Genomic DNA, 14,371 nt, shown 5'->3' on the forward strand with positions numbered 1-14,371 from the left:
CATACATGGACATGGATATATTAAATATACACAACCATTAAATGCTAACAGGATACATGTGTTTAATTACAAAAGAAAATGAAATCTTGAAAACTTAACTACTTTGGGGTTTATTATGTACCTTGGTTGTCTTTCGTATTGCTGCATCAAGTCTAGCTCCCTTATCCTCAGTGTTTCATCACTTTAAATTTCTTTTGAGCCTGTTCTACTTATTTTGCCTATTGGAAAGTCACTTCCCCATTTTATCATCTTCTCCCAGTCTCAGCTTTGAACATGAGTTACTCTACGTTCTTCTGCTTAGGTCAGTTTACTGCATCTAGCATTAAACAGTTTATTTTCTTGTTTAAAGCCTTCCATGTAAACAGGGAGTCCAGAATTAATTTGTCTTCTTGTTCAGAACAAAAACTGATCTAACATTAAATCACTTGCTATTAAAGCTGTTAACGTTTTTCCCTGTCTATACAGTTCTTACAGGGCCAAGCACTATGACAGTAAAAACCTTTTAAAGCTATAAGGCATCAGGTAAATACGTGGCACCATGCAGTTGGCATGAGTCAGACTGCAAAAATTCCCACAGTTTAAAGCTGCACTTCTCAAACTCAAGCAAATACAGTCCCATTTTGAAGGACCTGCAGTTAAAACTGAACCCCACGTCATAAATGGGTTATCTCTTGAGGCAGTTCAGAACAGACGAAGTAGAGCTACTATCTGAGTTACTCAAACAAAGCAAGAAGTTATTTGAAAGGGCATATGGTTTCCTTCTACAGCACAGGCATGCTTAAGGGGTAAACTCCTATTAACTTGAAAATCCTAAAGATCTGCAAGCTCAGGGTAAACAAAATCAGATGGCTTAGAGCCTTTCCCAGCTCCTCCTGAGAAGGTGTGCTGAGAGACACTCCATACATCATTTGAATTGAGAATGGGCAGATAAAATAAAGATAACGGCATTTCAAAACAAGCTTGACCAGCAAATTCAGGGGAGTGATTTCTGCTCCTCTATTCCACTCTTGTGAGACCCCTCCTGGAGTACTGCACCCAGCTATGGGGCCTCCAACATACTTGGACCTGGGGAAGCAACTCCAATGGAAGGCCACAAAGATGATCAGTGCTCTGGAGCAATTCTCCTATGAAACAGCCTTCCAGTACCTAAAGGGGGCTACACAAAAGCTGGAGAGGGATTTTTTAAAGGGGCATGTGACAAGGGTTAATGGCTTCAAAGTGAAAGTGGGCAGGTTTAGATTAGGTATTAGGAAGAAGTTCTTTACTGTGAGGGTGGTGAGGCATTGCCACAGGTTGCCTCTAAGTTGTGGATGCTCCATCCCTGGAGGTGTTCAAGGCCGTGTTGGATGGAGCTCTGAGCAACCTGGTTCTAGTTGGCAGGGGGTTTGAAACTAGATGATGTTTAAGGTCCCTTCCAACCCAATCCATTCTATAATTCTATGATTCTATCATTTTAATGTGCAGTGGTTGACTGAAAAAGATCAGTGAGAAGTAGGTATAACACATTTTTCGCTTGAGTCCACTGACAGTCAAATACAATAGCAGTGTGATGAGCTTTCCCATAAAGCCGTTCAAACACATTTACGGGTGTGTGCCTGTGAGGCATCAGTGTGGTCCCCCTGCCATTCTGTATGTATTTAGTACTTCTGCACTGGTGTATTCGAGTGCTGTGTCAGCCTCAGTAGGCAAATGTGTAAGTAGGACGGTGTGATAACTTGCAAGTAGATGTGAAAATGTATGGTTTGTTAAATTAACTGGTTCCCTGGCTTATTAGAGCTTGGGCACCTTATCTGCCTTTGTAATGTTCTGTTATGGGAAATGTGGTAGTTTTCTACTTCGTTTTAAGCTTATGTTTAAAAACAAGCTGTGCCAAGGCTGAAATTTCTAGAATTAAATGCTGAAATTAAAAACACTTATAAACTGAGACTGTTTTCTGTGTTATCGTCATATTTGAGTTAATTCGCAATTTGATGTGGGTTCTCATAACAGTAGAAGATCTGCTCTGTATGCACAGTTTAGTCAGAACTCAGTGAAATACAAAGAGTGGGATAGAAAAATTAAACCCAGAAATGTCAGGGGTTTAGATACCAGTAAACTGTTCAGCTGCTGTTTCAAACATAACCCTTACTAATTAGTACCAGCACAGCAGAACTGACTGAGCAGCTATTTGAAAGAAAGAAGGGAAGTGGCACCTGTTAGTGCATAGAAAGGGCTTCGTCTAATTTTTGAGTGTTTATATCAGCAGCGTTAAGAGCAGCCAGATATTAGACTTTTGCGTTCTCATTCTCCGCCATTCCTTATTTTGGCAGTCTCTTCTCTGTCTCAGAAGTAGCTCCTGAGAAGATATTTAAGTTTTTACCCTTTTCATATTTAGGCATTTCAAGACTCTTAGAACTTTTAGTCATGTTGTTGTTTATTTAGTTAAATAAACAGTCTAAACAGTCATTCAGATTCTTAGAACTTACTTCCAAAGAAGTAAATGCCTTGTATAAGTTCAGTGCTTTTTTTTCCAGGCTAGCAGTTTGATCTGCAAGGTCAGAAAATATAACATTGAAAAATATAATACAGATCAATTCACTTCATGAGAACATTTTGGTTCTGATTTTATGTCTTTAACGTGATGTTGGTTTTGTCCGGTGCATTTGATCAAGACTGGGCATAATACAAGGCTCACTTTTTTATTGTGAAAGCACAAACCGCTTTTGTACATACTTATACGAGCTTTCTTAAATGTTAGCTTTCTGTAAGTCACATATTTATGTCAAATGGATTTCTTGTCAAAAGTCTTTTTCATCTCTCAATTCTTGCATCATACAAAACTTTCAGACCTTGAGCTCTGAGCATTATCCTCTGTGCATTCAGCGTGCTGGGCACGTTAACATGTGCAGCGGGACTTGAGGTCGGGTTGCATTTTCTATTATTTTGATCATTTTGAATTGGATTGAGTTGAAATTGAGGTACAATAATGACACTAGTTAACTGTAAAGTTTTCATCGGTCTTACGGAAATTTGATATAGAGTTTCCAAATTCTTCTGTAGATCTAGTGTGAATTAATGGATCCAATCCTAAGGCTCCCAGGGAGCCTGCTGGCACCAACTGGATTTTAATTACATCCCACACATTGGTTTAGTTGTTCTTTAGCAGGTAAAATGAGTGGTACAAGTTAATTCTTCCAGATTAAAGAAAGGAAGAAAAAAAACCATTGATCCTCTTTTCAGACAAGGGGAAAAAAAAATTTAAATACCTTAATTTTAAATTTTTCCCAAGGGAAAGGGAAAGTGAAAGAAGGTGTATAGATGATGGAAGAAAGTATACAAAGAGGCAAAATAAGTAGATTATCTGAAAAGGAGTAGAGTGAAGAAAGAAAAATTATACTGGAAAAAATTAACTGGAAAAAAGCAGGAAAAAATAAGATGGAAAACCTGACAGCCACAGGCACATGAAAACACCAAATTGTATGCAGAGGGAGAAAAAGTAAAATGAATGAAAGGGAAAGACAAAATTGAAATTGAAGGGAGAGATAAGGGTATATGCTATTTTAAGTCATTTCAGACTAATAATCAGCAGTAAATATTTGAGTTTGTACACAAGGACTCAGATTTTTAATGGCTGAAGAATTAGTGTTACCAAAAATCAGCCATCACATTGATCAGCAGTGTTACTAAAACCACAGGTAAGGGTTACTGAGGTTTTATTTATGTCACTTCTGTATTTTTTCAAGAAGTTCAAAGATACAATAAATGTAAGAGTTTTATTTGACTTAAGCTTGCTATTTTTCATGCCAAAATAATCAAAGCTGAAGATTGAATAGCATGAATTCTTTAACAGCATCTTAAATTAGGAGACTGATAAAACAGGTTAATTATATCAACCAGAAAATTAATTCTGTGAAGTAATGTTGTTGCCCTTAGGCACTTCTCGGTGCAGGAAGCCAAGAAGGAAACCACAGTCTTTGGTAATGCTTGTAGACGCCAGTGTCTGGTCAGCCACTGATTCCATGCCATGTCGACTGCAGAGCAAAACACTTGGATTTTTCTGGAGCCCTTTTTATGTAATTCAATTCTAATTTACCATCAACTATCATAGCTTTACCATGGACATTCTGAAATTAGCATTGGAGGCTTCACATAAAACCACAAAGGCAACTAAATTCCATAAAGTTGAAACGTCCTTCTCAGTTCACGTGGCTGTAGAGATGCTGTGGAGCATGTGGGAACACCCAGCGTTTGGAGCACCAGTTGAACAAGTTAAGAATGGAATTTCAGCCCAAGCCTTACCGTTAATGCCACACAGCCTTTTGTGATGTGATTTCTTCTTATATGACACTGTTAAAGACAGAAATAAGCCCAAGTCAATCTCAGGGTTATTTTAAATTATGTTTACAAGAATCTTGTGGGAGCAATAGTAATAGATTCTTCTCACCCATTGCCTCTCTGAAATTTGAATTTTTGTATCCAGCTTGCTTTGAATTTCTGTTGTTGGAAACTGCTGAGACATTAGATTACAGATACCTTAATATGTGAAGTTCAGCCTTAAATACATAATTGTTTCCTACATTATACTTGTCTTTACTTGAAATTCATTTTGTGGAATACAATTAGAGAGAAAAACTCTGCTTTTTGCCCAGTACATGCATTTTTATAAGCAAAATGAGCTTTGACAGTGTTTTTAGAAATGTCAGGAATGTCAAATATTTTTTATTTGAAGGACTCTTTGGATGACTCAGGAAAAAGTACTTGGAAATTAGTCAGGATTTAACTGAAGTGGGAAGGATACTGAATTGTTGAGAGAGCTTGCTCCTCTATACACACTTCAGATGAGTACTTCAAAAGAAGATCAATCTTAATTTTATGTGATTGAATCAGCCTTTTCTTCAAAACGCAATTTTTATTTCATCTTTGTTTAGGTGTTTGGAATAGTGGTTAGAATAGTTATTCACTCATTTATTTATCTCTTCTCAAAACAAATGGGAGTTTTGCTTCTAATCTTTTTTCAAAAATGTAGAGCTCCCTTCTTCTTCCCATGTATTTCCGTCGTTTACCAGCTGTTCTTGGTGGATGTGGCATCCCTGCTTGCTGAAGCCTTGGAAACATATGTATCAGTGAAGAGAACAACAATGAAGGAGAGGGAGGGATACAGCTTTTAAAAGAGCTTGTAGCTGCTCTAGCTGAGCTTGTCCTCGTGTCCAGAGGGGTCAGAGTGCTCTTTGCAGATGCCAAGTTTCTCACACAGCAGCAGGATGTCAGGAATTTTGCAAGAGCTTTTAAAACAAAGTAGGAGATGTCCCAGCTGATGCATTTCATCCTATAGGGTTTTCTTATCTTATTTGTGCTAGTATTTGAAGCTGACTTTCATAGGAAGTTACCCAAGGCTGTTCTGCAAATCAGGGATGCTAGTTTCACAAAAAGAAAGGGTTTGATGAATCCACAGTTGCATGGTATTGTAATTCTGATGGGAGTACATTCTTTTCCAAATACAAGAAACTCTTCAAAGTTAATACATGAATTTGTACCTGTCGATTTCAGTTAAAATTGTGGATTGCTGAAGTTCAGTGCTTTGATATCAGTAACAAGTTTAGCTTTAGACAGTATTCAGACAATTACTGTGAGACTTAAAAAACTTGAAAACCCAGTTGGTTTGAAGATGTTGTAGGATTAGCTTTTTACTTCTTGTCTGAACTTTTTTATTTTGTATTTGTGCAGAATGATTGCTTTTCATTCCATAATTTTAGTTAAAGGACAACTGTGAAGCAATTTTCCATTTTCTTTTTAAATTTGCCGTCAGGCAAAAATTGCTCATGTTACTGTGAGAAGGAGATGATTTTAATAAGAATGCTGCATGCTAATACCCAGCAGCTATGAACTATTCATTTGATATTTGCAGCGTTTGTTAAGTCTTGTTAACTAAGCAATTACAGAGTCACTTGTCCCCTAAAGTTTTAAAAAGAATAAATCTAAAGTTCCTGCTACATTAGACTTGTTTTTAAGCAGAGTTTTCCAGAACACACAGGTCTGAACCGCAGCAATGCGCTTGTGTTCTAGGCCATGATGAAGCTCCATACTGCATAAGAAGCTTAAAGCAGTGATAGTGGTACGAAATGGTTCTATCTAAACCAAAGGAAATCTTGGCTTCAGATACTTAGAAGTAGCCCTCATTTTCCTTTTGTATCAGAATATGACAGTTTTAAATCTAAACTGTGAGTATTTGGGTTTTTTTCTTGTTGTTGGTTCCCTCTCCCCCTTCACTGAAACCCAAGGTTTGAGGGAAATAAACATGCTACAAGGGGAAACTAAAATTGACTATCACAAGGTGCCTGTATCCTATCATGCAGTGAAGTATTTTGGCAAGTCCTTAATGCTAACGTAGGAGTGCCAAGCATGGGATTAAATGGCAAGTTGAAGCCTTCATAGAATTATACTTAAGTATAATATGTTATGATACTTGTTGTTCCATGATTAATGTTCAAACACACACTGTGTGTGTTCTAAATTTTAGAGTTTCTTGTTTTCCTGTTTCCTGTTGTTAGTTACTATCTCTGAAATACTAAAATGTAAACATCTGTTTCACTGTGTCTGTGTCCTCTCTTGCTGCCAGCAAGTGTTGTTACTACTTGTGGAGCTGTCAACTTGAATGATTTTTATCCTGAGTTTCTCCATATTTAAGGGTGGAGTTAAAAGGTTTCTATTTGCTTGACTAGTTGAATCTCTGGGTTTGGTGATACGATCTTTGGCTCTTTTGTTGGTGTTTTTGTTGCTTTTCCCATTTTTCTGACTTCTCTCAAAGACAAGCCCGTATTTAAATTAGAACATTATTTGTCTCCTGTCTTAGGAGTTGCTCCACAACTTGATAATTAACTTCAGGAGTGGGTCATTTGCACAGGTACAGAGCACATTTCAGCCTTTGCTGAGCCAGTCACTAACCTGGAAAAATACTATTTGCTGTTTGGTGGGTTTAGTTTTTTAGTTGAGTTAGTGAGCTGAATTTGTCTCAGCAAGAGTCCAAGTAGCAGAGCTGGCAAACAAGGAGGAACAGGACCATACAGCCAAGAGCAGGGGATTGGGAAGCAGGGGGAGCCCTTGGTGACAGCAAGCCATTAATTTGGCTCAGCTGTGTTGTTAAAGCATGCCAAAATGAAGCCAAAAAATACTTTGTATGTCATATAAGCATGCCATTCATTAAGAATGTGTCATAAAAGCTTTAATTCCTGGTAGGCTTTTTTTGTGGCTACCCACAAAATATTGAGTTTAATCAAGATTGGGTATAGTATTCTTTCTATTCACAGCCTTGGTCTACAAATGCAACAGTCTTTCTGCATGGATTTTTTTTTTTCTTTTTTTCAGAAGGAGGATATCATTCATGCAGAAATGGATGAAAGACTGTCTCTTCGAAAGCACCGCTTCATGCATTTTGCATCACTGGAATATGAAGGAGAATATTACATGACACCGAGAGATTTCTTGTTCTCAGTAATGTTTGATCAAGTTGAACGTAAGTTGTTTTCTTATCATTGTATTTGTGAAGGAAGATAAACTTGCAGGTCCCCTCGGAGATGTAATTTTCAAATCACTGGGATAAGGTCCTGTATCTTACAGAAATCAGCAGAAGCCAATTTCTGAATGTTGCCTGTATGGATTCTCATAGACATCACTACCCTTTTCACAAGCAAAGTGAGGCTGATGATTTAGAAATCTGGTGACTTGATGATGACATTTCTACATAATTTTCGTGTCTGATCAGTTACTTACTTACATGCCAAAGAAAACAGAATGAGTTATCTGTCTATCCACTTCACCGGTACTGTGAAAAGGCCACTCTGTGACCTTTTTTCTTAGAAGAGGCAGTGATGGGAGTGAGTTGAATGAGAGTAATGAAACACGCAGTTCAGTTCTAGGTTTTTGGTTTCAAATCTCCTTTAGTTTATACAAAACCTAGTTAAGAACAAATAAAAATTGTGTGCGTATTTTTAAAAAAGTACTCTTAAAAGCATGTTTTCTGAAAAGATAGGAACAGCACACAAATTAAAAGAGTACATGTTATTATCCTCCTTTTCTCCTGGTTTTCTGTCCTCATTAAGTCTGCCCCATTCCTTAAGCTTCTTTATAATTTTCTGTTATTTCCATGTTAAAATAATTTTTTTAAAATTATATATGGGGAGTTTTTTCTCCTAAAAAAGTTTGTGTTTTACAATTTTTCCAAGATTTTTTGTTTGTTTGTTTGTTTAGAAAGGTTAAGTTCTCCAAGTTCCAGAGGGGATTGTCACTTAGAGGACAAATATTCTATTAGTGAATTTGCTGAGGGAAAGAGGGAGAAATCTCAGCTTTAGTAATTGTTTGCTGCAATCTGCACATACCAACCAGAGAGCAGGTTGTCTAGCAAAAGCCATTCGTACCATGGGATGCTCTGCCCACCTACCAGCAAATGTCACAGTGACTTGGGGATATTGAACAGGAAATGCAGAAAGGAATTCAAGGTACTGTGGAAAGGCCTGAGAGACAGGGAGAAAGAAGGAGACTTGAATGTACTTTGGGTCAAGCGTATGAAAAACCTAGGACAGAACAAAGTTTACTGAGCTGCAAGTGGTCAAAGAACAGGACACAAGTATCTGTAATAAAAGAAGTTTCCCCTTGTCTGCCAGAAATCTATAGGTGATAAGGATACATGGATTCACTGCTGACACACAGCTTCTAATGTTACACAAAGCTGAATATAAATCCTTAGAAGGACTTTATGACCTTGTTGACAGTCATGAAGATTTTCAAAATACCGTATTTTTTAATGTATGGGTGTTAGAGTTCTGGCCCCTTCAAAACTTAAATCATGAAGTTAAAAACCTAGGAGGGATTTTATCTTGAGTTTTCCAATATGAAAGACAGTGAATAAAGAAATTTTTAGTTTTGGAAGTGTAGATTTCAGACAGTTGTCTCTGAAAACAAGGCTGGAGAAATAAATGTTTTCCGGTCTTAGCAGTTCATACATATTAACTGGTTACTCCAACTATAATAGCACACATCCAGGTTTTTAATGAAGTGGTATGTGGTAATATTTGTTTGTATGCACCCCAGTTCTTTTCAGTTGCTTTGCTAATATGAGTAGGAAACAGCATTAAACAGAATAATGACATGAATAATGACAGTGAAAAAAGTCTTTGCAGTAGTGCATATTTAGCATTTCAAATTGAGGTCAGGCTTATAACAATAGCATCATAGATGATCAATACAAAAGTGTTAATACTTGTATCTAATGCTCCTTAACATTTTTTTAAACATCGTTGGTGTTGATTCTTTGGCCAGCATCATAAACACAATGGTAGGCAATTCTCTTGAAGTCATATTGCTTGGGATTTCAGGTTTTCATGTAACTGCAAACAGACATGGAATTTGATAGCAGAGGAAAATGGAGTTAGCAATATTTTAAAGGCAGTGGTTTGTTCATTGTGTTTGGAAGAGTTTCATGTGAGGATAATAAAAAGACCTATCTCAAGTGTCTGTCCTGGTATATTCAGAGTAGATCAAGATAGTGAACTTCATAGTGAAGCAGCCATTATTTTTGGAAACTTTCTGCTTATATGATAAAAATGATTTTCTTTCACCCTGAACAGTGCCTGTAGAAAGGAAAACAGGCATGCCACCACTTATCCTCGAAAGCCCTTCACTTACTACATACTTAGATGCCATTTTAATATGTGATCCTGCATACAAATGGTGAGTCTTGTAACACTGAACTTCAAGCTGTAATGATTTGGTTATTCTCTACCTATTTTTGATTAATTGCTAATAAGTAAAAAAAAAAAAAAAACTCAGAAAAATGTGAAGCACTTTGGCTGTAACCGTTCAGCTTCATTAATATTTACTTGGAGTTTGCCAATTGGATGCTGTTTATAGTAATGTGAAGAGCTTGGGAATGTTCTAAAGTTTTGCTTCTGCTGTCTTTTTTTTACTGGCAACATGCAGAAACATATGACCAACCTCATGAGCAATTTACTTGTGTACACCAAAAAATATTACTGAGGTTGATCACGACATTCTGTTGCTTTTTTCCTGTTCAGAGATAAACAGGGAAAAAGACAAAAGGGAAAAAAGCAAGCAAAAAGGGGGATGAGAAGCAGTTATGCGTTGAGAACAGGGGTTCTTGGCCAACAGCCTTGGGGTTTTTTGCTCATGGGTAGTTGTCATTAGAGAATTACTTTGAAATCTCCTGTTAGTTTTTAATCATAATTGAATTTAGTAGAAAGTAAATGTAGTGATGTGCAAACCAGATGAGTTGTTGATGCTAGATCAAAAGTGCTGGCATTAGAAAATGCAAAAATATTTTAGCTATGTCCAAATTGTCAAGTGAATTCCTGTACACAGTTGGGTGGAATTTATTTCTGAAGCAAAAATCTTAGGCGTGCCTTTTGACAAGGTTGCAAAACATGCAATAAATTTTGATTCATTATAGAATGCTTTACCAGATAAGAAAACAGATGAACTGTACTGCAAATATATCAACTGTCATTCAACCAAAGTGATCTTGAACCCTATTTGATAGACCTTAGTCCACTACTTCTGCTCGTTTGTCTCGTGGTGCATAGGTTTCTCTATTACTCGTTTGCTTTAAGGTAGGCCAAAAGTTGTGAAATATTGGCATTCCTCCTGATTAAATCACACCTTCAAAGTTATTTACTGACAGGGTGATAATGAAAAAAATATTTACAGTACTGCCATCTACAGAGAATGGGCTGGTAGCAAATGCAGTTTCCTGACGGACTTATTTTGTTCTGCATATTGACAAAGCAAAGAGCTCTATAAAGGAGCAAAGACACTGTCCAAAAAAATTTGCTTGCTTTTAGAGGCAGTGTTTCACATTGAGTTACTTTCTAAATATTTGACTAATTCTATCGCTGTTAGCTATTTCATGGAAGGAAGCAGCCACCTCTTTATAAACTGTGGCAAACAGTAAATGAGACGTGGTAGCGTGGCACAGCATTTGTGCCAGTACCAAACACCTACAGCAGCGTTTTGTGCTAGTTAGTGCAGTCCATTCTAAATGCACCATCGGGATTTTTGGATTCATAGCTATGTGCCATCTAATCTTGTGTTAAAACAATGTTACCACAGGGATGTGGGGCAAACCATTGCAAAACCAGCCAAGTTCTTCTGGATAATCTGTGGGATGTTCATGTAAACCGTCGTACCTAATGCGAAGATAGTTTAATGTAAAAGTGTTCTCTGTTACTCTTCTTATTCTGATGGAAAAATATTTCACAAAGTCTAGTAATATCTAATAAGAATACTATGAACTTGTGTTGCATCAGAAATTCTAGCATTTTTAAGATAACAGGTATTGGAAGGATAAAACTCAGGTGAATTTTCATTGCAATGCAGGAGTACTTTTGAGATACCATTCATGTAAAACTTGTGTCTTAAGCAGCTGTGCATACTTAGGCTCATATTCCAGATTAGACAGCTAGTGTTAGAACTTCTCCATGGAAATACCATCTCTGATGTGCTGTTGTTGTAGGATATATAAGAAAATCTGTATTAATTTTTGAAAAGGACTACAAGTTCAAGAGTCCTTCAGAAACTGAAGATTTTGCAGTACATTGGATCTGAACATTGTTATGTTCATTTTTTTTTGGAGAAGATTGTTCTTTTTCCAAGTAGAAGACAAGCCTTCAGATTAGCTCATCTAATAACAATTGATACCTCGTAAATAAAGATCTTGATCTATCTGTATAAACCCAGTCCAGATTTAATGTATCACAGCATCTTCACTTATTCAGCTGCAGTAAAACAGATTTGCCTGTGTTCTACAGCAGCAGGGTGCCAGAGGCAGTATTTCCATGGCAGAGTCCTAACTGTCAGTGAGTATTAGTGTGTTGCAAGTTTGCTGGGAGAAGTTGCTCAAGTTGTTTAAGCTTTCTGTGAAAACATGGCTGGCACAAAGTTGTGGTATGTTTGCAGGCCTGGAGTGATGTGTGGCTTCATGTTGTCGCAGCATCAGCATGGTCATGACTGTGAGTGAATCTGAGGAAAGGATATAGGGCAAGGCTGCAGTTGTTAGAAAATTGAGTTCTCCATTGTCCTTAGCTGAGGACAATGCTGGTGCAGTTGGTGGCGTTCGGAGAGCCAAGAGGGACCAATCAGTAGATTAGCATTTCAGAACAAGCTGAGTCAGTCTTTTTATTTCTGGATCTTGAATTTTTTGCTTCTACTGGGAGTTCAGATGCCTATATTTGTGTCTTCATTTTCACCTGAATTTTATATGTAATAACTAATCAGACTGATATGAGTTGTGCATCAGTGTCAGATCTAAAATCTAGGATTCGGAGTCGAAGAATAAAATTTAAGCTTGTCTAAGTGGTGAAGCTCCATATGGGAAATGAGGATTGAAATGTTATACAAGGAGCCATTGATACTGCTGGGAACTGAATTAAATCCTCTCGAATTTCTAATGTGCTAACAAAGAAATTGTTTTCTCTTTCTTTCTGCAGTTAGTGGGTTTTTTAGGAGATATGTTGTTTCACGGGTCCTCCAAACACAGTAGAGAACTCTGCAAGGTGGGGTAAGCAGGATAGAGATGACCCCTTGCCTAGTGCTAGATGGAAGGTGAAGCCAAGCCAAAGAAGCAACACGATGGTTTAAGGTCATTATATGAATCTCTTCTGAATTTTAGGAAATGAAACAAAATCAGCCATTTCTAGCCAAAGCTTCTTAGTCATCATTATTTACTCATTTCTTAAAGTGGTGTTATGGGCGAAGGAAAATAATGTTTCTGTTAAGGAATTTGCAGACACAAGCAACGATAAACATTGATTACTGAAGATTTCTGCTTGTAACCTTTCCATACTGTGAATTTTTCATCTTCAACTATCCTTCACCACTCAAATAGCATTCCTATCACAACCCTATGAAAGTCTTCAAATTAACATATTGTATACATTTGACCTTTCACTTCCCCTTAAGTGTCCAAAAACAACATTAAAATTGATGTTCTGGATAAAATGTTGTACCTCAGACAATTATTTTAGATAGATAAGCTAAATAAGATTTTCTTTGTTTCTTCTTTTGTCCTCAGCAATAATACGTTAAAACTGATAACTTAGTTACACAGGCTGTGTGATGCAACACTGATGATCTTCATGAAAATAAATTTGGCAGTAAATAGTTTTTTATCTAGAAATATGTCAGAAATTCCTATAATCTTGATAATGTGCATTTATGTCTGGACATAAGCTTTGTTGCAAAATCAAAATAAGCACTGAGGCATTTTCATAGTGGTTGCATCACAAGGTACTATGTAACAGAATCAGAGACAGGATTCTTGAGGGGAAAAGGAGTCTTGCTCACCACAGCATTCAAGCCAGGCTGCTTTTTTGGTGTATTAACCACTGGCCACTCACCAACTTATTTGTTTGCTCGCATTTCTCAGAAAAATTTATTAGGTTGCGAAAAATAGCAGACGATAAACAGCTGCAAGAGGAGCTGCCGTGAGAGCAGAGGTGTTAGGAGAGAGCTGCCTTCCAGCACCGTAGCCCCTGAAGCTGCACCAGCAAGGAGGAGTGCATGGTCTGCTGGGAGGGCAGGAGGAAGGATTGAGCAGGGGTGCTCAGTGGAAAGGGGAACCATGGAGAAAAACATTTAAGAAGAAGCATGTTTTAGCATATCATAGCACAGGGAAAAGATGTCCTTTTTTTTTTCTCCAGTTCCATTTCCATGCTTCAACCGTGTTGCAAGACAGTGAGGAAGGTACCCTGAGATACATTCCTTGTAAGGTCAAATAGGAGAATACATTTTTGATTCTTAAACTTATACTGACATTGTATTAATTTCATTCATATTTTTGTGGTTATGTCAGTGTGAGACAACAGTAAGGTTACAGTGAGCTTGTTGCATTGTTGTGACTGATTCCTATTTTTCCCTTTGTGGCATTGCTGACTGGCTGAAGAGTGATGCAGAATCAGAGTTCCTATCTTGATTGACTGCAGTGCATACTGATTATGTAAAAGCTTTGGCAAAATGTTCTGTTTTGAAAATACATTACTAGCTATTTAGCTTTCTGAAAAACAGTTGGCAATGAGAAGATATATTACAGCTTCCCAACGAACAAAAGCCATTAAAAACTCACCCCAGAAATAGTACTGATAGTAAAACTGATCGGGCTTCAGCAGAGTTGAGAGCAAGAATCAAGTGGTCTCACTGCACACCTTGAAGGATTTAGTTATTTAAAGTGTGAAAGTTATTGGTTATTTAATGGCATCTGAATGGAAAACAGGTTCCTTGAAATGAATGAAAATGTATTGTGCACATACAGAATACTTGTAGTGCAAGTAATGGAAAGATCTGGTTATTAATAACAGGAGTCTGCTTTTGTATAAACATCATCTGCCTT

The 14,371-nt window shown here is 37.3% G+C and overlaps 1 protein-coding gene across 2 annotated transcripts in view; it reads left to right on the forward strand.

Moving 5' to 3' along the window:
* Positions 1–14,371, forward strand: part of MICU2 (mitochondrial calcium uptake 2) — a 143,737-nt gene that overhangs the window by 72,768 nt on the left and 56,598 nt on the right. For both annotated transcript variants that reach the window (XM_027884367.1, XM_027884359.1), the window contains exon 2: positions 7,342–7,489. In XM_027884367.1, coding sequence (XP_027740168.1) covers positions 7,366–7,489 — 124 coding nt within the window. In that variant the 5' untranslated portion in view covers positions 7,342–7,365. The remainder of the gene's footprint in view (positions 1–7,341; positions 7,490–14,371) is intronic.

The sequence above is a fragment of the Empidonax traillii genome, unplaced genomic scaffold (assembly GCF_003031625.1).
Source record: "Empidonax traillii isolate 1590-97213 ecotype Southwest subspecies unplaced genomic scaffold, ASM303162v1 scaffold9:size3134949, whole genome shotgun sequence".
Taxonomy (NCBI): Eukaryota; Metazoa; Chordata; class Aves; order Passeriformes; family Tyrannidae; genus Empidonax; species Empidonax traillii.